At 40.8% G+C, this 26,019-nt stretch overlaps 1 protein-coding gene across 1 annotated transcript in view; it reads left to right on the top strand.

The window, feature by feature from the left end:
- homer1 (homer scaffold protein 1) overlaps positions 1-26,019 on the top strand; it is a 102,548-nt gene that overhangs the window by 18,429 nt on the left and 58,100 nt on the right. The window contains exons 2-4 of the mRNA XM_003216350.4: positions 7,663-7,819; positions 12,073-12,204; positions 15,778-15,870. Coding sequence (XP_003216398.2) covers positions 7,663-7,819; positions 12,073-12,204; positions 15,778-15,870 — 382 coding nt within the window. The remainder of the gene's footprint in view (positions 1-7,662; positions 7,820-12,072; positions 12,205-15,777; positions 15,871-26,019) is intronic.

The raw sequence follows: 26,019 nt of genomic DNA, 5'->3' as shown, positions 1-26,019 counted from the left end.
TTATTTAGGGGGCTGCAATGGCACAGTGGGTTAAACCACTAAGCTGCAGAACTTGCTGACCAGAAGCTGGTGGTTCAAATCTGCAGGATGGGGTGAGCTCCCATTGTTAGCCACAGCTTCTGAAAACCTAGCAGTTTGAAAACATGTAAATATGAGTAGATCAATAGGTACCGCTTTGGTGGGAAGTTAACAGCGCTCCATGCAGTCATGCCAGCCACATGACCTAGGAGGCACCTACAGACAACGCTGGCTCTTCAGCTTAGAAATGAAGATGAGCACCAGCTCCCAGAGTCGGACTCAGCTAGACTTAGTGTCAAGAGGAAATCTTTAAAATACTTATTTATGAACCTCGTATAGGCAGCTAGTTGGCTACTGAATGAACATAATGTTAGGCTAGCTAGGCCTTTATTGTGGTCCAGCAAGACTCCTGTTTCTTAATTTTCAATAATGCAGCAGGACTAAATGATGGCAACTAAGGAACTTAGTTCCCTCTTCCAGTTCTTGTGGAAGAATAGTCATATTAAACTCACCTGGAAACTGAAGTTTATAGTAACAAAAGTTTTTAATCTTTGGGGCTAGCTGGTTGGAGAAGATTAGGCTCTCTTGCTGTCCATCCACAGTGAATGGTGACTAAAAGGAGCTTTCTTTCTCACCTGTTCTGACTTCCAGCATTCCACACACCAGACCTGGCATGCTGGTGCCTGCACACTTGTAAAAACTTGAAGCAAACAAGGGCTTGACAAAGATTTTCTGCATTACATCTGGCCTCTATAAGGGCAGGGCGGCTCTGGTTGCTTAAGAATAAGTCTAGGTAACATTTCAGGATTGTGTTGTCAAAGGCTTTCATGGCCGGGATCACAGGGTTGTTGTATGTCTTTCGGGCTGTGTGGCCATGTTCCAGAAGTATTCTCTCCTGACGTTTCGCCCACATCTATGGCAGACATCCTCAGAGGTTGTGAGGTATGGAGTGTGCTTGGCAAAGGACAAGAAGGTTTTTCCTCAAATGGATGTGTAGAAGGAAAGTTCATCTTCTCAAACTTGTTTGTATTCAAAGATTGATAGACATGTCTTCTCTGAGTGATCCCTCTTGCCCTGAGATGCTCCCCAGATGTTTTGGACTATAATTCCTAGTATCTCCAGTGCCTCTGTTCATCATACTCACTGGGCATGATGAAAGTTGTATTCTAAAATATCTGGTGCACGTCAGTTTGTGGGGAGACTACTTTAGAATAATATTGTAACTCCAATACTAGCTCCTACATGGAGACTAATATCAGGATCTCTATGTGGACAATTTGTACGTGAATTTATGTTTTTAGAATTCTGAAAAATATGTAAAATACAATAATTTGGGTTTAAACAAAATATTCTCCTGACCAAAAATATGTATAGAACTTTGTGAAAAGAATAGTGCTACATTTGCTACATTTTACCAACCAACTCCTCATCATAGAGCATATTATGTTCTACTCAGAACCCTTCCACACAGCCATATAACCCAGACTATCAAGGCAGGAAACCCAACAATATCTGCTTTGAATTGGGTTATCTGAGTCCACACTGCCATATATTCCAGTTCAAAGCAGATAATGTGGGATTTTATTCAGCTGTGTGGAAGGGGCCATAGTTGAATTGATAAATAACTAAACATGACATAATGTCTGAAGAACACTTTGACCATAATATTGGTGTTCCAAGGGCTGGTTATTTTATCATGGTAATTCCTATTCAAATTTTCATTTTGCTTCTGCTAATGTTTTCTTGTTCAGATAACTTTAGATCAGTAAGTTCAAAGATCCATAGGGCATCTGTTTGACCAGTCACAATCTCTCAGTTTAATGCATCTTTCATGATTCTTGGGATGATAAAATGTGAGGGGAGGGGAGAAAAAATGTAATATCCTGTTTCATTAAAAGTGAGGTGGGATTGTTGGACACATATGTACAGCTGCAGAAAAGATAGCTTTTAGATATGCAATTTAGCTTGTTGTATGTGTGTTTTTTATTTTTCTCTTCTTTGTCTACTTTTTATATATTTCCCTGTGTGTGAGTTGTTATTATGTAGTTATTTAGGTGTGTAGTTGGCTAGTAATTTTTATTAGTTTGTTTATAGTAGTGTATATAATATTTTGAATGTATGTAAGCCTCAATTAAAAATCATCAAAAATATGGGAGGAGTGGGATTGATGCCTCTGAAAGAAAGGTTTTTAAATAAGACAAACAAAGTGGATTGCATGTTTTTGAAACTAGCAGTATGATAACTCATTTTCACTGCATTGCATAGAATTAAGTTTATGCAATGGATTTTCCCGTATACTTTGTCTACATGTTTCCATACTTCATATGAACAAAGGATTTCATTATTTCCTGCTGTTCATTCTCTCAGAAGTGGTATATTAAACTTATTGGAACCTGTTGGGAGAGTGAAAACTTACTGAATTAATGCACTTCATAAAGAGAATTCTCATGTTTAAGCTTCAGAAATCTTCAAAGTATGAACTATATTCAAGTTGAAGTGAAGGTCATTGTTCTGATTCCCCCCCCCTTTCTTTTTTACTCGAAGAAGAGTGGTGTTCAGACAGAACACATCCATAGCTCACTTGGAGAGCTGGCTCAGTAAGAGTTGTTACAATACCCAGTTGTTCTTACGAACACTTTGGAGCTTTATTCTTTTTATAATTAGGATTTATAGTAGAGTTGGCTTGGACTGTTTTTATCTCATTTTGATTCTGCCTTGCTTTTTTTGGTGATGTAAACTGTACTTATTGGATTGGCGGTTCGACTTTGCAGTTTTTGACTCTGTTTGAGTCATTGTTTTTCTGGTGGTCTATTGAGTACCTTTAAAGATGTAAACTGTATCACTAAAATTGCTGAAAATGTTAGCCACTTGAAGTGCCTTTTGTGTGTTGGAGAATAGTGTTCATCAATCCTTCATCTTCCCATTCCACCTTGAGCCTTTTCAGACTCCTTTAAATTCATATTTCCATTTGGTCCTCAAACTGTCTCTCATGGAGCCTGTTTTTGCACCTGCTAAATGTCAATGGGCAGATCAGCCACAAACAATCCCATGACCCTGGGTTGGTGTCCTGATTCCATGGGCTGTCCTATCTGGATCCATCTCAACACATAAGATTCATAAGTGCCTTGTTGGACTTTGCACTGTGCCTTTTTGTCAGGTGGCAGGTACCTCACTCCTTACTGTCATCTTCACAACAGGAAAGTGATTGCTGGACATATCTAGATCATCCTCGGATTCATAGCTTCCACCAGATCCGTCACTCATTTTTCCAGGCTTTGAATGAAGCCCTTTCAGGCCTGGTTTCTGGCCTTTATTGACCCTCTGGCAGATTGTCCATGGAAAATACTAATGATACTTTGAGTTAAAGCTCACTCTCTGCACTGGTGTGTAGATCCAAGATGTGTTCAAATTGGAAGACCGTTCTAACTTCCCTAACAATGGAAGTCACCATCAACATTTCCTTAGAAGGGCAAGCAGCTCATTCTGCGAGGTTCATGGTAAAGGGCTATTGGTCTCAATAACTTTTTGTTCTTCTGTCCAGTGGCTTGTCCATTTCCTTTCTCAGGTGTTACTTGGCAGCTACATCATGGCATTTTCAATGTCTTGGAAAATCATTCTTGAAAGATTAGAAATTACACCTACATGTGCTAGGTAGGGCTAACCACCCAGTGGAACCAAAAACTAGTGCACTGCTTTCATAATTGTCCAAGAACCCCTTTAACCCATGGTTTCTTGTGACCTAAGACTACTCACCTGAAAAAGTGCCTTTCTAGTATTAATAACCTCTGTCAGAAGAGCCAGTGAGCTTTATGCTTGGTGGTTGGATCAAACTGACCTTCATTTCTATAGATATAAAGTAGTCTTGAGACTTGACAGTACATTGTTACCAAAAATTGTGTTTGCCATCCGTCTAAACCAGGATGTTATTTTCCCAGTGTCCTTTTAGAGTCTTATCACTGATTTAGAGCTAGTTTACCAGTTTAACAGCTGGTAAACTAGCTGGGATTTCTGGGAGTTGTAGGCCAAAACACCTGGGGACCCACAGGTTGAGAACCACTGGTCTAGATGTTGATAGACAACGGTTTCTAGACAATATGAAGAATTCTTTAGTGCTTGAGAGTCCAGTTCCTAGAGGATGACCTGTAGACAGATCAAGCCCCCATACCTTTTAATATATGGATCAAGCCCACATACCCAATGTATGCTAATAATAAAAGGGCACTCCAATCAAGTAATAGTTTTCTAAACAATTCTACTGAAATGGTGTAGCTGTATTTCTCTTTTCAAGGGTGTAATTTTGCAACTAGCCAGGTTGAAAGCACTCTAAATAAAAGGAGGAATGGAACATCATTTGTGACAATGTGTTGACTGATTATTTCCAAGTTAAGAAGCAAGAGGGCAGTATCTGCTATACTACTAATGTAAAAAAGAAAGTTCTCAGAAGAGATAAATAGGATCAGATTTAAATCCGAGCCTCTCCTGCATTTAGTGTGATTAAACTGCAGCCTTTGAAAAAAATAATGTGACTGGACAGTCAAATATTCCTAAATCCCGTTCATTTGCTTCTGGTCTCCCTTTTGTGTCTGAATGTAGTTTTTTTAAAAACAGGTAAAGATTTTAAAATCTTTTTTTAAAAGGTCTAAGTGCATTCCGTGTAGTTCTTCTAACATGTAACAAAATAAAAGGAGAAAGCAAATGTATAAAGTGCATGTCTGTGTCACAGTGACCTTAACAACTGAGAAGCATCTTGTCTAAACTTGGTTTCTAGCATGTTTTCTAGGGTTGATTTCTGTGGTCCCTACTTTGTCACATTTCACACTGGATAAATTCATTTTATTGACATGGCAAATTGTTTTAGATTGAGACATATGAAAAGCACATCTACATCCAAGTGCACCTAGCAGCTGCTTCAGTTCGTGCTCCCTACACAATTTCTCTTCGGACAGAGTTGTGAAGCAGGTGGGACCTTGTATGCCCACAGTCTGTTGCAGTGAGCAGTGAGGAAATATATAAGGAAAGGTTGAGTGGATTGGGCATGTCCAGCCTGATAAAGAGAAGAATGAAGGGTGAGATGATTGTATTATTTCAATATATTATAGGCTGTCCCAGAGAGGAGAGAGTGGGTTCGTTCTGTTGCCTCTGAGGGTTAGACTATAGGGAGCTAATCTACTTCCCTACAACAGTTTCCTCAGAAAGACTCTGGCACAAGGTGTCTTTAGACAGTGTTGAAGTATCAGTTGATTGTGTTGCCAAATGGCCACAAGTGTTTCGTCTACAACCATGGACCCACCACCATTATCTGGAGAAACTAGATCTCTCCTTACATGTGAGATATGTGTCTTTCAATCCCAGATAATGGATTTAAACATGTGAGCAATGAATTAATTTACTAATCATTAATTTGGTCCCGCTCCCTAGTCCTCTCTGACCATATTTTTATGCCCCCCACCCAGTTTTTAGAACCTTTCCTTCTGTCTTAAACAGTGTTTTCAGTATGTATATCGCCATTTGTGTTAAAGTTACTAAAATTGACACAATATTCCAGCCTTATCTTTACTAATGCCAAATAGGTTGGAAGTATTTGATGCTTCTCTTAGTGTGACCTTAGATATCACGGTAGCTGTTTTGGTGCAAATGGAAATCAGAAAGATGAACCCACCCAGCTAAAACAACATATGAGACTAGATATGGGTCAGATTCCTGATGTTCCTGATGAGGGTGGGCTGTAGGCTTTTGATTTTTCCTTTACAAGCACTTTTTAAATCACATAACGGTAATACTTCAGGAATAGAAGCTATATAACTGTGAGGTTGAAGAAAAGATTTTTGTTGTGGATTGCTACCATTTAATGAACCACTACAGGTTCATTGCTTTCTGATATCTGAAGAAAAGTTTCACGTAGGTGAATCAGCAGAAATGAGGTTGGAATAAGGCACTCTGTATCTAAGTGTAAAATATACCTAGACCCTGTTTTTTAAAGCAACTTCTAACTCATATTGCAGTCCTTCCACAAATTGCAGTCCTTGTAGAATATTCCCCTGCCTCCACCCCCAGGTAGTCACTCTGATGTCTTTTAGGAATTTGACAAAAATATATTTTCTTTGAATATTTAAATATCAGTTCACTGTTTTTAATCAATGGCACTTTTTAAAGCTGAACATATCTTGTATTCTTATTAATGAAGGGCAATATATTTCTAATACTTTGAGGAAAGGAAATACTGAAGGTGCAAAATAAATTTCCAGTCATATCTCTAATACTTGGTGCCACGGCTTCAGTAGTGCTGAAAGACCTTTTCAGGGAATATGCATCCTACTTTGTTTCTTACCCAAAATTCATTCATTTATTATTTAAGGCCTTCTCTTCTCCTGGCATGGGATTCAAAGCAGCTTTTGAAAATACTGAAATATTTTAAAAGATAATAATCAATTGGCGAGCACAGCCCATTGCAGTATGCTGATCCGTCAAAACAGTTCCATGGGGGGAAATTAAATATTGCAATGTCTATTAAAGCATTAACAACTGTTTTTGTAAGAGCCATTGGACAATTGATTTGGAAAGTATACACAAGTCTTTGTTAACTGAATGTCCAAATCAACTTGAAATCTGCACTATGAGAAATTGAAGTGAGGCAAAAATTATATAGCTTTTGATGCTATATTCCTACGTACAGAAATTATACTAGGCTCCTTGATGTTAATGAATAGTTCACATTCTTTATATATTTTTGTCTGGCTGTTGGGAGCAAATAATGTAACATATATTTCTATACCATATACAGTAGAGTCTCACTTATCCAAGCCTCGCTTATCCAAGCCTCTGGATTATCCAAGCCATTTTTGTAGTCAATGTTTTCAATATATTGTGATATTTTGGTGCTAAATTCGTAAATACAGTAATTACAACATAACATTACTGCACAACTTTTTCTGTCAAATTTGTTGTATAACATGATGTTTTGGTGCTTAATTTGTAAAATCATAACCTAATTTGATGTTTAATAGGCTTTTCCTTAATCCCTCCTTATTATCCGAGATATTCGCTTATCCAAGCTTCTGCCGGCACGTTTAGCTTGGATAAGTGAGACTCTACTGTAGCTTGATTGTGAAATATGGCTAAGGAAGGCAATAACCATAATGTATCACAAGACGTATGTTATTGAAGAGGAAAAAATATACAGGAGTTCAATTTCTAATTATGAGCTGAAATTTATTGAACATTTGAAGTTGTTTTTTTTTTAAAAGGAGATGGTCAAATTAATATAACTAGGCATCACTTTCAGTGAAAGAAAATCACGCTTGTAATTATTGACAGCCACTGTTAAACAGATTGACAGATGGAGGGTGGGGGAGGGGAAGGTGGTAGATCAGCAGTGCCTCTATATTTAGAGATGTCTCTTTTATCTTACTGTACAGCTGGCCACTCAATTTGTTTTAAAGGACTTGTGCCTCTCTTTCCTGTGAGTACTTTCCATGTGCTTCACAGTTATATTGCACACTCCATGCACATAAACCTGGGGGAGGCAAGTACGTTACTCATGCAGAGCCAAGTCCAGAGGGGCCCATGGATGGAATATCCAAATGACCTGTGTACCACTATCCTACGTCCCAATCAGATCCATCACTTTTACTTTTTGCCCTTCAGGGAACAACCCATCTACAGCACCCGAGCTCATGTCTTCCAGATTGACCCTAACACGAAGAAGAACTGGGTTCCCACCAGCAAGCATGCTGTTACAGTGTCCTACTTCTACGACAGCACAAGAAATGTCTATAGGATAATCAGCTTGGATGGCTCAAAGGTAAGCTGTATGGGTTTTTTTTTAAGCTGAAGTAGAAATGCACTGACCTTCAAGTGTAATTGTCCCTGTTTTAATATCTTAATATTTAACACAACACAGTCGGATGGGTTAAAGTGTGATCTAGAATAAGATAATTGTTCTTGAAGCTTGCTGTATGATAGAATATGCTATTACATTTCAAAAGGATTACTTATTAAACTGATGGCAGGTGTTCAAGCTTTGCTTCTGGCATGTCTGTGAAATTCACTATATACGGCTCAATGATATATCTCTTGGTGTGTTTTAATAAGTGTGTTTTATAATATATGATATGTGTATATACGAAATATATGAATATTTTTTAAATTGCATCATAATATAGGGCAATGCAGTAACATATATGTATGCTTTATTCAAATAATTAGCTCTAGTCAATATAGCAGACCTTGTTGAGCGTCCATAATTTTATTAACACAGAATTCACTTCAGGTAGAAAATATAGCCATGGTTTTTGTAATGCTTTATGGTAAATTCACATAAAGTCTCCAAATTCAGAGTATCATCTACAAATAAGATCTTGGCTATTTGACATTATAATGTAAAGTCTTTAACATAAGAGAGCTGTTCTGACAAACACAGAAATTCTTTCAGATTGGCATTGGACAAAGAAACAATCTAGTGCTGGAAGAAGAAGAGAGAGATTTTCAGTTAGGTGATAAGTGTATCAGTGAACAATGCTTGCTGAATTGCATATAGAGAAGGAAAACAATCTGATGCATTTACAGAAATACATAATACACACAATACATAATGCATTATGGGCAACTGGGATAGAAAGTTACTGGGCAAAAGGGTATCTTGATAACTTCACTGGTCTGATTTATTTTCCCAAGGGAATGGACTATGACTATCTGCTTACCAAAGTTGGTTTATTCACCTATTGTTTAGTTTACATCCTCCAGAATTTATCTTTTCTGACTAGAATGAAGAAACTGAAGCACAATCCGCTTCTTGTACACTTTTTCTCTTGTACACATACACAAAAATTATAGTTATTAGGAGCAAACTTCATAGCCATCATGGATCAAATTAATTGATGGTCTGTCCAACAGTCATCACTGCACTTGTCATGGCTCCATCTGGAAATTTATGTCCTAATTGTAAAAGACTATGTGGATCCAGAATAGGTTTCTACAGTCACTTATGGGCCCACCACCAAAACTCTACCCTTGGAAGACAATCATACTCTGCCATGAGTGGTCACCTATAGTAGTAGTAGTAGTAGTAGTAGTAGTAGTAATTTTATAGTTATTCAAATATGTGGTGTGATTTAAGGAGAAAAAAAGCGTTCCTTGCACAGTCTGCATTTTGACATTGAAAGATAGAACACAGAAGGAATTGGGAAATTAATGAGACTGAAATTGTGGCATTATCTCAATGCTCAGGACATGAGACTGAGGTGACTTTAAAACATCAGCATTATCTGCCTTGAGGTGTAAAGAGATTCCTTCTAAAATCCTCACTAGCTGATTGAGGTCATCTTTGGAGATGAGGCTTCTCAAAGTTTTGATAATTTATTTTTCTGCTGCTTAGAAAATCAAGTTCGTAATTATTGGTGGTTTGTATTCTTTCAGTATGATCAGTCTCCTAAGTCACAGAAAGGGCTAATTGCAGCCAGTATTCAGGGCAGATACTGATGCAATATAATATAATTCAATCACTACAAGATTCCTTCATTGAGGTCTGATGGTAAAGCACTGAAACCTATTCTGAGGATATTGATATTGATAAAGGTTTTCCTCTGACATTAAATCTAGTTTTGTCCGACTCTGGGGGTTGGTGCTCCCCATCTCCATTTCTAAGCCGAAGAGCCAGCGTTGTCCATAGACGCCTCCAAGGTCATGTGGCCGGCATGACTGCATGGAGTACCATTACCTTCCTGCTGAAGCAGTACCTATTGATCTACTCACATTTGCATGTTTTCGAACTGCTAGGTTGGCAGAACCTGGGGCTAACAGCAGGAGCTCACCCCACTCCCCAAATTCGAACCACTGACCTTTTGGTCAGCAAGTTAGCAGCTCAGCAGTTTTATCCGTTGCGCCACCGAAGGCTCCTACTGATACCGATATCCAATGTAATTAATGCAATAGTGGAGATATGTTCAAAAGCCCACATGGTTAACACTATTATCTAGCACTACCAACTGGATTTAGAGTTACCAAGCTTTAAACAAGTATACTCCAGTTTTGTTGAGTGGCAAATGTCAGGCTCCTTTGGTGTAAGTCTCAGTTTCTAATCCCAAGGAAGATGACCTTCAGATTCAGGAACTGATCTGGCTAGAAGTGTCAAACTTTCCATGTCTCAGACCTCAATTCAGGGCTTATTATTGCTTTCAAATTAGCCTTTCCTCATTCCTGGCCTGCAGTTTACTTGAGCAGGGTACATATGCAGTATGTAAATCGTATTCTTGGAAGTACTTGAAAAACACTGAATTCACTTCTGTCAGAGATGCACTAATTAGGTTGGCTTCATTCATTGAGGCTTCTGGAATAAATTAAAAATGGGGCTGTATAAACATTTTATTATTGAATTACAGCTTTTATAAGTAAGGATATTAATAATACATTCTACCTTTTCCCTTAAAAATCTGGTGATGTGCACAATCTCATGTGTGTAGTTTTATTTGACCAGTAAAAATGTGAGAACACATTACAAGATACACATTTCACAGGACATAAAGATTACACAGGGACTAGACTTCTCTCAGTCTCTCCCCCCCAACTTTGGCCCCATCTACACTGCCACATAATCCAGTTTCTGAATTATTATTATTATTATTATTATTATTATTATTATTATCATGTTTATTTATAACCTGCTTGATCTCTCCCATAGGAGACTCAAAGTGGCTTACATTAAAAGTATGACCGCGTAATTTAAAATATACAAATATGCAAACATTAAAAATAATTGAACATAACAGTATAAAAATTCACAGTTAAAATGCATTAAAACATATTCAAAGCTAATTCAGATTATCTACTTTGAACAGCCCGGGGCTGTGGCGCAGGCTGGTGAGCAGCCAGCTGCAACAAATCACTCTGACCAAGAGGTCATGAGTTCGAGGCCAGCTCGGAGCCTGCGTTTGTCTCTGTCTTTGTTCTATGTTAAGGCATTGAATGTTTGCCTTATATGTGTAATGTGATTCGCCCTGAGTCCCCTTCGGGGTGAGAAGGGTGGAATATAAATACTGTAAATAATAAATAAATGAATAAATAAATGACAGTCTAGATCCATCCCGGCCTATGTTGTAGGTGCATTCAAAATTTGATGGTGCTAACTGATGGGCTGTGTATCCCTTTCCTGGTTTATATTGTGTATCACAATCCAAAGAAGCTATTAACCCAGCCGAAAGAGAACTATTACAACTCCTTTTCCTTGCCCTCTATGGGACTTACCTGCATATTTGATATAAATGAATGATCTAAATTGGGAAAGGGTGAAAGAGGCCCTTGCTTCTGCCACATCTTGGATGACATATGGAATTTTCCTGCTGCTAATTTAAAGTGAAAATTGATACTGTATTGGATGATGCAGTTACAGAAGTTCAACATAATGCGCTTTTGTAAATAGTCCACGTATCCATACAGTTGATGCAATTCACCCAGTTTTCTTCTTAGCTGCTTGCTCTCTTTGTGCAACAAACACTTTTTTCATAAAACCTTTTACCTTTCTCCACAGTTGCCCATGTTATTTTGAAGTTGTTACTCCCATAAGGAGGTGACAGCTGCTTCCTAGAAATACAATATTCCTGAGTGTCTGTAATGGGTAAGCCTGCTACACTCTCATTTACATAGATCTCTAAATCAGAGAAGGGCAATCATAAACACATTACACATTTCTCAAATGCAATGGGGGCAAGATGCAGTCTTACTCATTCTTGTGTCTGTTACACAAAGAGTAATGACTTCATAGGGCTTAATGATAATTTAATAGTCTTGGTTGGGAGCAGTCTGTCTCACAATTTTCCACCATTGATAATGAATCTCACTAATAATTTGCAGATCTTACTTAAATTTGCAAGAGAGATTCTGCATTTTGTGATAATTACAGTATCTTTTCAGGTATCTGGGATATGTTTCCTTGAGTAGTGTAGTGAACTCTTTTATTTTCTAAAATTTATACCCCCATCCTACAATGAACAGGTAGTTTCCAAGGTGTGTTTATGATTTGACTGATTTATTTAATTCATTTCATAATTTCTTTTTGTACAGGCAATAATAAATAGTACCATCACTCCCAACATGACATTCACAAAAACATCACAGAAGTTTGGTCAGTGGGCAGATAGCAGAGCAAATACTGTTTATGGCTTGGGATTTTCCTCCGAACATCATCTGTCAAAAGTAAGTACAAGTACAGAACTTTTTGACTCCTCGGAATTGTAAAGTATTTGACAAACTGACTAAAAAATGGGCAAGATAGCATCTTGAATTGAGTGCTGTGCTTGAGAATCCTATTTTGGGAGAAAGTTGGGAAATAGATTCAATAAATAAATAAATAAATGCTGTCTACAAGGAAGAGACTATCCAAATGAAACCTGAAATTTCCACTGTTTTCCTCAAAGTACAGTAGACTCTCGTTTATCTAGCCATCACTTATTCAACGTTCTGTGTTATCCAACACAGCCTGCCTCCCACCTGAATCCACAGCTGTTTCTCTAGGCAGCAGTGCACTGCGGGCCAACACGCTCAACAACAACACAAGTACAGCCACACACCCAAACAAGTGGCAGGCTTGTTGTAAAATATGATGTTTTGGTGCTTAATTTGTAAAATCAAAACCTAATTTGACGTTTAATAGGCTTTTCCTTAATCCCTCCTTATTATCCAACATTTTCATTTATCCAACATTCTGCCAGCTCATTTATGTTGGATGAGACACTACTGTAATTAGAAAAAGCAAAGTAAGAGCCAGTGGTTTGAATGCTGGACTCAACCACATGTATAAGTCAAGGGCATGTTTGGGGGCCAGCATTATGAATTTTGCTATGATTCATGAATAAGTTAAGGGTAACACCTAAGGGCATGCAATAAACAAATCCTTTCTTCTCCTTTTAATAATGCATAGAAGGAACATACTTAGAAAGAGCTAAAGAGAAGAAAAGGATTTGTTTTTTCAGGGGTTACAGTTGAGTGTGTGTATAAATTCAATTGCATTGCTGATCCTTAAATACAGATAGGGAAAGGAATATAAATGAGGAAGAAGAATGCTGCCTGGAAAAAAGGAGGGACAGGAGAAGAGGAAGGAAAGCAACCAGCCTCTATTGTGAACCTCACAACCTCTGAGAATGCCTGCCATAGATGTGGGTGAAACGTCAGGAGAGAATACTTCTAGAACATGGCCATACAGCCCGGAAAATATACAACAACCCTGTGATCCCGGCCATGAAAGCCTTCGACAACACATATGGAGGGCTGCGTGCCTTTAAAGCAGGCATGGACAAACTTTGGCCCTCCAGGCCTGAGGCTGTTCGGAATTGTGGGAGTTGAACACCAAAACTCCTGGAGGGAGGACCCAAGTTTGTCCATGCCTGCTTTAAAAGTTTTTGAAACCTGCTCTCTTTATTTATTTATTTACAGTATATATATTCCGCCCTTCTCACCCCGAAGGGGACTCAGGGCAGATCACATTGACACATATAAGGTAAACATTCAACATAGAACATAGAACAGAGACAGACGCAGAGGCAATTTAAACCTTCTCCAGCTTCCAGCTTCCAGAGGGTATGCTTGATTCCAGCCACAGGGGGAGCAGCTGCTTCATCATTACTGTGACGGCACTTCCTCATTCCAACGGCAGCTGGATGATTTTTATGGTGTCGTAAATTACCCTCCCCACATATAAGTGGTACCTAAATTTCCTACTTGATAGATGCAGCTATCTTTCGGGTTGCTTAGGTCAACAACAAGCAGGGGCTATATTTTATTTTTTTAAATAAATCACACTTGGTCAGAGTGATTTATTGCAGCTGGCTGCTAACCAGCCTGCGCCACAGCCCGGCTCCTCTTAAGGCGGGGACATCCCAGAATTATGGGGCAACCACTGGCTGCAATTCTTTCTGTGTGCCTTAGTTGTTTCAGATAACATGCTAGAAAAAGATATGGAAGGAAACTTTTTGTGTGGTGCATTGACGCCAATTTAAATGTCATTGGTCAATGGCAAGGTTTTTGTATTGACTAGGTCATTAAGGCATTGAGGAAATCATTGGGCCTGAAGATTATATTTTCTTCATTATTCTATTGGAATAATATAATACTTTCTAACTCTAATACGAAATACAGCAGCCAGGGCATGCTTCCTTGATTAGCAAAATGAACTTTGCATTGATGCCAGTCACTTCTTTTTGTATGTGGGAGGGTTAGGCACAGTGTGGTGAAATTGCTCCCCACCCCATAGAGAAAGTAAGAGGGCATGCTGAGGATTTTAAAAAGATGTGTGTGTGTGTGGGGGGGGGGGGGGGGGATTGGGGCACAGCAGAGTGCAGCTCTCTTCAGACTGATGAGGCAGTGTGTACACTATGCATTTAAGGACATTGCCCAATCTGCTCTCACCTACTGTTAGGATAGGCAACCTCCCTGCCCTATAGCTGACATGGTAAGTGATCAAGAATTACGTTGTGCAAAACATCTGGAGGCTAGGAGATGGCTCAACCACAGACATTGGCTCTCAATAAATTAGGAATTCCAGGCCCTGAACCTGGAACATTCTCTATGCAAAGTATTTGTTTTTTCACTGGGTTATAGCCCCTCAAATCTAAAATAACACTGTGAGTTTTAAATAGCATTCTGTGTGTGTTGGGGTCATTTGCCCAACAGTGCTCCAGGGCATATTCTAGCTACAAATTGCTTTGAGTATTTGTTACAGTTCTTCTGCTCCAGCAAACATATAAACAAGCTGGAAATGCACAAACTCGTCCTTCAGTTAGTGAACATATGAATAAACCTATCTGAGGACTGAAGACCAATGGTAACAATACACCATTTCATCTTGTGGAGCTCTTCCCCACATGTGTAACAGTTTTCTTCATAGGTTCATTTGCTCCATGAGAAGGTGGTAGAGAAAGGAAAAGTTTGGATCCAGTCCAAGCAGCTGATACTTTGAAGTAAAGAGCCATTTAAAATGGATTGAACCAGATTAGGGAAAGAAACAGATATTCTCCCTCAAAATAAATAAAAAAAACAAGGTCTTCTTCTTCCTAGCGTTTGTCCCACAAATTCATAGGGTCTGCTTTGCCTGTTTTTTACACATGGCTTTGTTTTTGGCATTCCTTAAAAAAAAACCTTCATGGTTTTGACAGGTTGCTGCAACTGTTTATACTGCAGCTGGCGCATTGCATTGCCTATCACTGCAGACCGCTGCCCCGTTAGTTGGTTAACCAGACAGCACTGCTGGAAGCTGGGGTCAAATTTTTGCCAGCCAAAAAAAATGAACAAGATAGTTTCAAAAAAAGTGTATTTAATATTGGAAAGCCGAAGAAGAATCTAGTATGATAAAGTGGAAGTAATTAACCAGTTCCATAACAACAGTTTCTTTCATACTTCAGTAGAATCCCAATTTGACTGCGGTTCCAAAAAATATCCCACCCAGCATCTTAAGTGTTCCAAAAACTTCAAATCAACTTGTTAATGGGGGAAAATTCCTACCATTCAGAAAAAGCTTGGACTACATCAGTGATCTCATACAGTAACTCTGTTTAACTAGCATATCAAAAATTCAGAACACATCTGCAATGCTGCATTCTGCTTACAGAATGTCAACGGAAGACTAATCCGTCATTTTCCATATACTTTCTATAAACCATTATTGATGACCAGAATACCCAAGAAAAGTGGTTAATATATCAGTCATATTGGGGACTGTTTGGTCAGCCAAATTCTGCTTTGTAGAGTGTATAATCATACAGTCTTTACTTTCAGTTTGCAGAAAAATTTCAGGAATTCAAAGAAGCAGCACGACTAGCTAAAGAGAAATCCCAGGAAAAGATGGAATTAACAAGTACACCCTCACAGGTATGTTCTAGTCTCTCTTCAGATTGCATTGTGGATGTACCAATGTTAAAAAAAAACCTACTTTGACCCATCTGCTGAATGGGTCAAGGTGGTTATGCCCCATGGGAAGTATACATATAATATATATATTTATATATACATATAATATTCATAATATTATATTGTAATATGATATAATACTAATAATACAATGTAATAATATTAATTATATATTATATTTTACATGTAATATTACTAATAATATTACAATATATTGATACAGTACAATATAGTAATTTATTACCAGTATTGTACTATGCTAATAATATAATATTGTATGTAAATTTAATTTGTAAGCCGCTCTGAGTCCCCTTCGGGGTGAGAAGGGTGGCATATAAATGTAGAAAATAAATAAATAATAAATAAATGGGAAGTCAGGTGCATGGCTGTCCACATATGGTTTCAGTTCTATGTCTGGCATGATTTTTTTATATATATTTGAGAGTGCTTTGAGGATCAGCAGTTCTGTTGAAGAACAGTTGAAGAAGCAATAAACTGCTCAAGGTGGTGGTCCCTGGACCAGTGCAAGTTCCTAAGGCTTTGACTGCTAGTCGCTAATAGGTTTTCAGGGAAAAAAAAGAAACAGTTATAGCCAATGGCCACAAAAATGGTGCCAAAGCATAGCACATTGGGAAAAACTGGCTAGGTCCTCTCATCTTGAATCTTGAGAAGCACTGCAGTTAACTATAGATCAACAAAATGATGAGAATGAACCAATTAATTTCAGAAGTTGTAAGCTAAAGATGGAAATAAAGAAGTAGGTGAATGAATGTTCATGCCTACTCTACATCCTTGTAACTACAATTCCCTTAGAGCAGGCATAGGGAAACTAAGGCCCAGGGGCCAGATGCGCCCCCCCCCCGGGTGTTTACCTCAGGTCCTCCTCATTTTCCGTGTCCTCTTGGCAGAAGGACATAGTGACCTGCCGTGTCCTTATGACAAAAACATGGAGGAGGAAGGCACGTAGCAGCCAAGAGCCCTCTGGAGAGCTCTCAGCCATCGTGTGTCTTGCCCAGCATAAGGTGGGGGTGAGCGGCCCCATCCTTATGTCGGAAGGATGGCTCAAGGAAGGCACGCAGCGGCAGAGAGTCCCCCAGAGCACTCTCAGCCGGCGCCTGTCTTGTCCTCCTCCCAGCATAATGCCAAGAGGACAGCCCGAGGATTAGGGGAGCAGGATCAGTGCAGTCACCCTGTGTCCTGACTTCCTCCCAGCAAAAGGATGGGGTGAGCAGCTCGGCCCCCCTTCCTCCTGGCCCAGCCCACCAGCCCGGGCCCACAATGCGGCCCCAAAGCAAAAAGGTTTGCCCATGCCTGCCTTAGATCATATTTATGGCTTAAGTAGCTTGAGATTTTGAATGAACTACCAGTAACCTGTGTATTTGGTTGCCTCGCATAATCTGTAGAAAATAGAATTTTTATAATTCTTATGTGTGCGTTTTCAACTTCCCATTCTATTTTCCCATAGTTGTCCTGTCAAAAGGTTTGTGTGTGAGAGAGAGGACTGTAGTCATCTTGTCTCCATCTATTTTTCATTGAAATTTTTTCTCCAAAGATTCTGGGCGAAAGCCACCATTAAATTGCATATGTATTGTGTACTACATCTCACCTTCTTTTTTATATGTAGTAATCTGCTCGCCTGTATGAACATATTATAATGGATGGTATTTATATTTTAATGTATTACGATTTCTTTGTGTGGAAAACAATATCCTACTCATTTTATTAATTTATATTCAGGCAAAATCTAAAAGCCACTGCAAAATGGGTGATGAAAATAATGTGTGTTTGTAAATACATACTACAATTGCAGTGCTTCAATTTCAGGTTACTTTTGTCAGAGATAATTGTTATATCTTTGCTGCTGTTGGTCTTTACAGTTACAATTTACTTTGTAATATATAATTTTGAATAACCACTTGAAATATGGGTCTTTTATATTTTTATATCTGTCCACCTTTTGGTACTCCCTTATCTTTGCAGGATATATTCTGACATTGTCAGCTTAAGAATAATGGTTCAAATTATCTTTGCCCCAATTACTTTTCTCATGTACCTTCTAAGAATCAGATTATAGTTCATGCAATCTCTTTTGAAATAAAAATTATACATGCCATCTAAAAATTATGTACTCTTTATGTTAAAATACAATCCTATGTTTTCAGGTATTCTTTAAGAGATTGCCATTGACTTTCATTGAGCACATTCTCGCTTCTAGGGTTACAAATGTGCAGAATGTGCAGAATACGAATAGAAAACCATTTTAAAACTTCTGATACTTTAAAATCATACTAGGGTAAACATTTGGGTTTTACTGTGCTAGGAGATCCAGTTTCTCCATTTGATTCAAGTTGTCAGACTTTTGGCACTCCAGATGTTGAGCTGTAATTTCCAACCAAAAGGAAACAAAGGAGAGTCTTCAAACAAACAAAACACCAAAGGAAAATCAGAGAGGAGAAAATTCTCCAAATTGGCAAAAAGCATTCATACAGTGATAAGAAATCCTGTGAGGAATATGGGGGAATACAAAAGAATAGAAGCCTATAGAGCAGTGGTTCCCAACCCTTTTTTGACCAGGGACCACTTTGACCAGGGTTACGAATCAGTTTTTGGTCAACTTCAGCTTCAGCTTGGTTATTTTGGGTGCTGATTCAGAAAATTGCATTGGATAGACCACGTCAGCTCTAGTTTCTGATACAGAACATATGCCATCCAGTAGTCGTCATCTGTTCACCCACAGAAAACAATATTTAATAATCAAGAGCTGATGTGGTCTATCCAATGCAATTTTCTGAATCAGAACCCCAAATAACTCTAGGAACAGGCCTAAAAATGAAGACATCAAGGCAGCCCCACTTCCAGGCACCACATGGAATGGCTCCATTCAGGGAGAGGGAGGAGGAGGAGAAGCCAGGAAGCTTGTTGTTGTGCCTTTTCGTGGGTAGTCAGCCTCTCCCCTCCCGGCATCCCTGTTGTCTCAGCATTATAAGAGGGTTTTGCGAAACCAGCCACTCTCATTGCAATGGTGCAGTAGCGGTGAGACCGTGGACCAAAGGTTGGGAACCACTGCTATAGAGAATGTAATATAACAACATATGACAACTTACTAGGCCATAGATAAACAAATGACTACTGTATAATTGTTTTAGCAGAAAATATGTGACAATGATATAAATGATAAAACAACAAAATCCTAGTAAGCCAGTGTACATTGACATCAGCATACAGGAAATGCAATATGGTAGTGTACCGCCGCTTATAAAAAAAGATATACAGCCCAATAACAACTATATAATAGCTGCTTCAATACTGATAAAAAGGTAAAGGTTTCCCCTGATGTTAAGTCCAGTCATGTCTGACTCTGGGGGTTGGTGCTCATCTCCATTTCTAAGCCGAAGAGTCGGCGTTGTACGTAGACACCTCCAAGGTCACGTGGCCGGCATGACTGCATGGAGCGCCCTTACCTTCCCATTGGAGCGGTACCTATTGATCTACTCACATTGGCATGTTTTCGAACTGCTAAGTTGGAGCTAACATCGGCTGCTCACGCCACTCCCGGGGTTTGAACCTGGGACCTTTTGGGGTGCAAGTTCAGCAGCTCAGTGCTTTAACACACTTTGCAACCGGGGCTCCTCAATACTGATAAAGAGTCCTAAAACCACACATGAAATTCCACAGTTAAAGCTAAAGCCATATAAATATTAAAGTCTATTCAATCATCCATGTGAGTTAGACATGTGAGCAGTACTATAATTCCCACAATCCCTCAGCATTGGCTCTACTGGCTAGAATTGCTGGAGGTTGCAATCCAACAGCATTTGGACTGCACAAAATTTATTTATTTATTTATTTAATTTCCATCATTTCTATGCCGCCCTTCTTACCCGAAGGGACTCAGTGCGGCTCACAGTCTGGCAAGATTCAATGCCAATATACAATACAAAGGATAAAAACATAAGCAATTAAAACAATTAAACAGTTTAGCATAATATAATAAATACATTTAAAACAATACAATATAAAAGACTTAATCCATTCATCCGCAAAACCTTGCACGTAAACCTTAACCCGGACCGGGTCATAGCCAACACAATTCACTCACTAAACGCTTGCTCACAAAGCCAGGTCTTCACCTTTTTCCTAAAACAAAAGCACACTTTTCATACAGATCTATTTGGAAGTCAAATTTCATTCATTTTCTGTTCTGCTTATCTGCTTCAGGTGACCCCTTTGTGACAAGAGTATCTTTGTGCCAAGTTTTAGCAAGTCTAGACGTAGGCAATACTCTGGATGCTTGCTGCCCTAGTCTGACAGCCTGGCAGCCTGGATCACATTGCTTTTAAAGGGCAGTGAGTGACAGAAGTCATGTAGGGACCCAGAGAAGTGCATATGCAGTTTGAGTTGCTAACACTAGAGAACTTTCCCTTTTATCTAAAATACTTTATTCTATTAAGTCTAAGAGTAATTCAATGTTAAATAGCATGAGCAACTGATAACTTGCATAGTCATCTTTGACAGCATCATATATATTTTTTCCTGCCAGGTGAGCTCTGTGTTCCCAATCTGTAAATAGATCTCAGTTAGTATAAGAAATATTGACTTGTAACTTTTGGCTGAATTCATGTAACTTAACAGATGAACTGTCAAGGACAGAACGCCACAAGATCAAAGATAACAGAGTTTATTGGATTTACAGAACTCAAAATGCCTGTAAAAGACAAGGGCAAGGCAACTTTAGCCTTTAAAAACAAAAAGGGGCAAGAAAAACGTTCAAAAGATAAACCGGATTAAACCGGAGTTTAATCCGGGTAAAATCAAAACAGCTTGCTTCAGCCTGGGGATAAACAAACAGAAGCTGGGAAACAAAGAGTTCAAAAGAATGCAACTAATTGGCAGCAGATGCCTCTCTGCTGCCAGCACTATGTTTTGAGTAACTAGGAGTCACTCCTTCACACAGCAAGGCAAATGTCCAATACAAACTCAGCAGCCAAGGATTGAAGCAGTAGCGTAGTCCCAGTTCGTTCCGAAGGTCGAGAGGCAGAATCAGACGTTTGCAGTTTTCCAAGTCCAATAGGAGAAAGCGAGCCCGTAGTCAGTTTTCAGTCCGTAAATCCAGAGTAGCAGATGGCGTCCGTCAAGAAGACGACGGAAGGTCAAAGCTATTGAGATTAAGCAGAGGTTTTGCACAAACAAAAGCCCACACAATTCCTCCCGCCGTCTGAACCCAAATTCCAAAACAACTTACGTATCAGCACACGAAAACACACCAGTCTTCAGGAAAGCGTCCCACACAGATCCCAAGCGTTCGTCCAGATTACCTTGCCCAACGCAATTTGCAATTGCTCCCAAGCCTCATTTTATGCCAGTTACAAATCCTCATCACTATCAGCTGCCCTCCTTAACCCGGGCGTTTCCTCATCACTTTCCTCATCAGAGCTGGAACACCTCTGACTACGCCCCACAGCATCCCCAGCTGTGGATCCCGTCCCATCCCTCCAGCTTGTCCATGGGTCTAATCCTGAAGGTCCCCATTCATCTTCCATCCCATTATTGCCAGTGGCACCCAACTCCTCCCTTACCCGAGTCCAATCCATCTCATCCTCTTCCGAGCTAACCAGCTCTTCCTCCATTCTCTCCGTGAACCCCTTAAAAGATTCTTTGTCAGATGGTTCTGCAAAGATATCTCGCAGCCTCTTTCTTTCTCGCTCCTCGAGAGTATCTGACTCTCGAGGAGTCTTACGTCCACGTCTGCCAGAAGCAGAGCCATGAGGCTCAATCATAACACTATCCCCTCTCACAAAGGCCTCCTCCCCCGAAGGCGGAGAGGTGGCAGTGATATCCTCCGCTATAGCATTACGACGACTGGAGGTATCCAATTTCAACAGCGAACGATGGAACACTGGATGGACCTTTAAACTAGACGGTAAACGCAAACGAAACGCAACGGAAGAAATCTTTTTAACTATAGGAAAGGGACCCAAATACCGAGGCGCAAACTTTCCCCCAGCCTGTTTAATATGCTTGGAAGACAACCACACCAAATCCCCTTCTTCCAACTCCTCCCCTGCCTGCCTGCGGCGATCGGCCTGAGTCTTTTGCGTTGCCTTAGCTTCCAACAGTAAGCGACGGGCAACATCATGCAACGCAGCCATTTCCGAGGAGCGGTACACAGGGTCAGAAGAGACCACATTGGTCGACGGCGCCACACCTCCCCGTGGGTGAAAACCATAAGTCAGTTCAAAGGGCGTATGCTGACTAGACGTGTGCACCGCATTGTTGTAAGCAAACTCCGCCACCGGTAGCCACTTCACCCAAGCAGTGGGTTGATCTAAACAAAAACAACGTAAATATTGCTCTAAGAGCCCATTAACCCGTTCCGACTGACCATCCGTTTGCGGATGAAACGCTGAAGAGACGTTTAACTTAGTACCTAAGCACTCATGGAAGTGTTTCCAAAAGCGTGACACAAATTGTGGAGCCCTATCCGAAATAATCACCTCAGGAGCTCCGTGCAAACGGTAGATGTGCTTAGTAAACAATAAGGCCAACGTAGGGGCCGCCGGAATGGTCGAACAAGGAATAAAATGAGCCAGCTTGCTAAATAAATCCACCACCACCCAAATACAAGTATAACCCCCAGACTTAGGCAAATCTGAAATGAAATCCATGGAAATGATTTGCCATGGCCTCTCAGGAACAGGTAAAGACGACAACAACCCTCTAGGGCGCCCCACAGGCGTCTTACTCTGCTGGCAAACAGCGCAGCTGTCACAAAAGCGCAGAATGTCTTGCCGCATCTTTGGCCACCAGTAGCTCCTGGTAATGAGCTGCACGGTCTTGAATCTGCCAAAGTGCCCAGCCATGGGTTCATCATGGTGGGCTCTAATTACCTCTAACCTGAGGGCCCCCACTGGTACATAGACCTGCCCCCTGCGTACCAATACTCCGTCTTGGTCTTGTAGGTGAGGCAGTATTGTACGGTTACCTGCTGACAACAGCATGAGTTGTTCCTGAGTCCACACATCTTCTCTTTGAGCTTCAATGATCTGGTCATGTAACCCGGGCTCATTATCTACAACACATAGAGAGGCAGTAGGCAAGATGGTTTGACATACTACCTGCTCATTGGTCTTAAACTCCGGCTTGCGGGACAAGGCATCGGCCCGCAAGTTTGCCTTCCCTTCCACAAATTGCACCTTGAAGTTAAACCTGGAGAAAAACAAAGCCCATCGGATTTGACGCTGGTTTAACTTTTTAGCTGTTTGCAAGTGCTCCAAATTCTTGTGATCAGATCTGACCACGATTTGGTGTCGCGCCCCTTCTAGCCAGTGCCGCCACACCTCAAACGCCACCTTAATCGCCAACAACTCCTTCTCCCATATGGTATAGTTCTGCTCAAATGGTGTTAATTGCCGCGAATAAAATCCACAGGGACGCAAGGTCCCTGAGGAATCTCTCTGAGACAATACAGCCCCCAACGCGTAGCTAGAAGCGTCCGCTTCTACCACGAACGGTTTGTCAACATCAGGGTGTGTTAGTATGTTGTCTGATTGAAAACTAGATTTTAGTTGCAAAAACGCGTCGTGAGCTTCCCGCCCCCACACAAATGGCTGTTTCTTACGCAGGAGCTGCGTCAAAGGCACCGTGAGCTTGGCAAAATTCGGGATAAACTCCCGGTAGTAATTAGCGAACCCTAAGAACCTTTGCACATCCTTCTTGGTCTTGAGCTCCTGCCATGAGTTGACGGCGTCAACCTTATGTGGGTCCATTTTAAGTTCCCTACCTGACACTACATGACCTAGGAACTCCACTTCAGGCACATGAAAGACGCACTTGGAAGCCTTGGCGAAGAGCCCACTAGCCCGCAGGCGGTGCAGAACCTGCTTGACATGCTGACGATGTTCTTTCTCGTCCTTAGAAAAAATCAAGATATCATCCAAATAAACTACCACAAATTGATCAATTAGGTCCCTAAACACATCGTTTATGAACCTCTGGAAGACCGCGGGCGCATTGCAAAGTCCGAAAGGCATGACTCGGAACTCGTGGCATCCGAAACACGTGTTAAATGCCGTCTTCCATTCATCACCTTCCCGTATTCTGATTAAGTTATACGCCCCCCGCAGGTCAAGCTTGGTAAAGACCTTAGCCCCTTGCACCCTTGATAGCAGTTCCGAGATTAAAGGTAGCGGGTACCTATCCCGAATGGTGTATTTGTTAAGGATACGATAGTCGCAAACCAACCTAAGGTCCCCAGTCTTCTTGGCCACAAAGAATACCGGCGCCGCAGTTGGAGAGCTAGATGGGCGAATAAACCCCTTGGCTAAATTCTCATCTAGGAACTCTCGTAAAGCTTGCCTTTCCGGTACAGTCAAGGCGTACAGCCTTCCCGCTGGCAATCTTGCACCTTCCGCTAGTTTAATGGCGCAATCATACGGCCTATGCGGCGGTAACTTGTCCGCTTCCTTTTTACAGAATACATCAGCGAACTCCCCATACTCATCAGGCACTCCCTCCATATCAGGCTGAGTAGTATTCAGAGTACAACAACCCTGCCTCTTTAAGGTCAGCTTACGTGCCACCCAATCCACTTGTGGATTTACTACGGCTAGCCAATCCATCCCCAAGATCACATCGTATCTGGGCAAGCTCGTAATATCCCACACAAACGTTCCCGTTACTCCCTGCACTTCCCACATTACTGCTGAGGTCTCATGGTTAATCACCCCAGTCTCCAATAGTCTCCCATCCGCACCTTCCACCCACACGTCGCATGCCTTGCGCACTATAGGAATGCCATGCTTCCTAGCAAACTCAATATCTACGTAAGAGACCGTAGCCCCTGAGTCCAGCAGTGCCAAAGTAGAAACAAGTTCCTTTCCCCCAACAGATAACGTAATGGGTACGAAAACATGCTTCTTCCCCTCAGCTGACTGCTTTAGAAGCCCTAATGCGTTGGACTCACGTCGCACTAGGGCTGGCCTTTTCCCGACAGCTGGGAAGGTTTCACATTACAGTTTTTGGCAAAATGCCCAGCATTCCCACAGTACAAACACAACCCCAGCTGCCTCCTACGGTTCTTTTCTTCAGTAGACAGCTTTTTAAAGACCCCAAGCTCCATAGGCTCTTCCCCCATCACCACAGGTGCCTTGGTTACATGCATAGGTGGCGCACACATTGCTTTTGAGTGCTTACGGGACTCGAACCTGGCGTCCAAACGCAGCACTTTAGCTACTAAGGCATCCCAATTTTCAGCCGGCTCCAAGCGTGCCAATTCGTCCTGGAGGTAATCACTTAAACCAGCAGTAAACAAAAGCATGAATGCATTTTCCCCCCAATCCAGCTGGTGACGGTACAAATTAAACTTATTTAAGTAATCCAAAACAGTCCCCTTTCCCTGTTTCAACCGATACAGAGCCCACCCAGCATTCTCCGTACGGAGGGGATCCCCAAAAGTGTCAGTTAGAAGCTTCTTGAAATTATTCAAATTGTCTTTGACTGGGTCATTTCCCAAAATCAAATTGGTGGCCCATTGTCCTGCAGGACCAGTCAACAAACTCAAAATAAATGCCACCTTGCTAGTGTCCGTAGGGTAAGCATGAGCACTGAGCTGAGAAAAATAAAGCTCAACTTGTGCCAAAAAAGTTGGCAGTTTGCACCTGGATCCGTCAAAGCGTTCAGGGGTCAAAACATGTCCTTTAACAGCATGGGCTGCTTGACTGACGTTAAAGGCCGCCTGTAATTGGTCAAACTTAGCCTTTAACTCATCCATCGTCTTCCTGACGAGATTTATTACTGCAGTAAACTTTTTTATGGGCGTTGGGCAATCTGTCAAGGACAGAACGCCACAAGATCAAAGATAACAGAGTTTATTGGATTTACAGAACTCAAAATGCCCGTAAAAGACAAGGGCAAGGCAACTTTAGCCTTTAAAAACAAAAAGGGGCAAGAAAAACGTTCAAAAGATAAACCGGATTAAACCGGAGTTTAATCCGGGTAAAATCAAAACAGCTTGCTTCAGCCTGGGGATAAACAAACAGAAGCTGGGAAACAAAGAGTTCAAAAGAATGCAACTAATTGGCAGCAGATGCCTCTCTGCTGCCAGCACTATGT

Source organism: Anolis carolinensis, chromosome 2 (assembly GCF_035594765.1).
Source record: "Anolis carolinensis isolate JA03-04 chromosome 2, rAnoCar3.1.pri, whole genome shotgun sequence".
NCBI classification, from domain to species: domain Eukaryota; kingdom Metazoa; phylum Chordata; class Lepidosauria; order Squamata; family Dactyloidae; genus Anolis; species Anolis carolinensis.
Note: the sequence above shows the minus strand (reverse complement) of the source record. Positions and strands in the feature narration are given on the sequence as shown.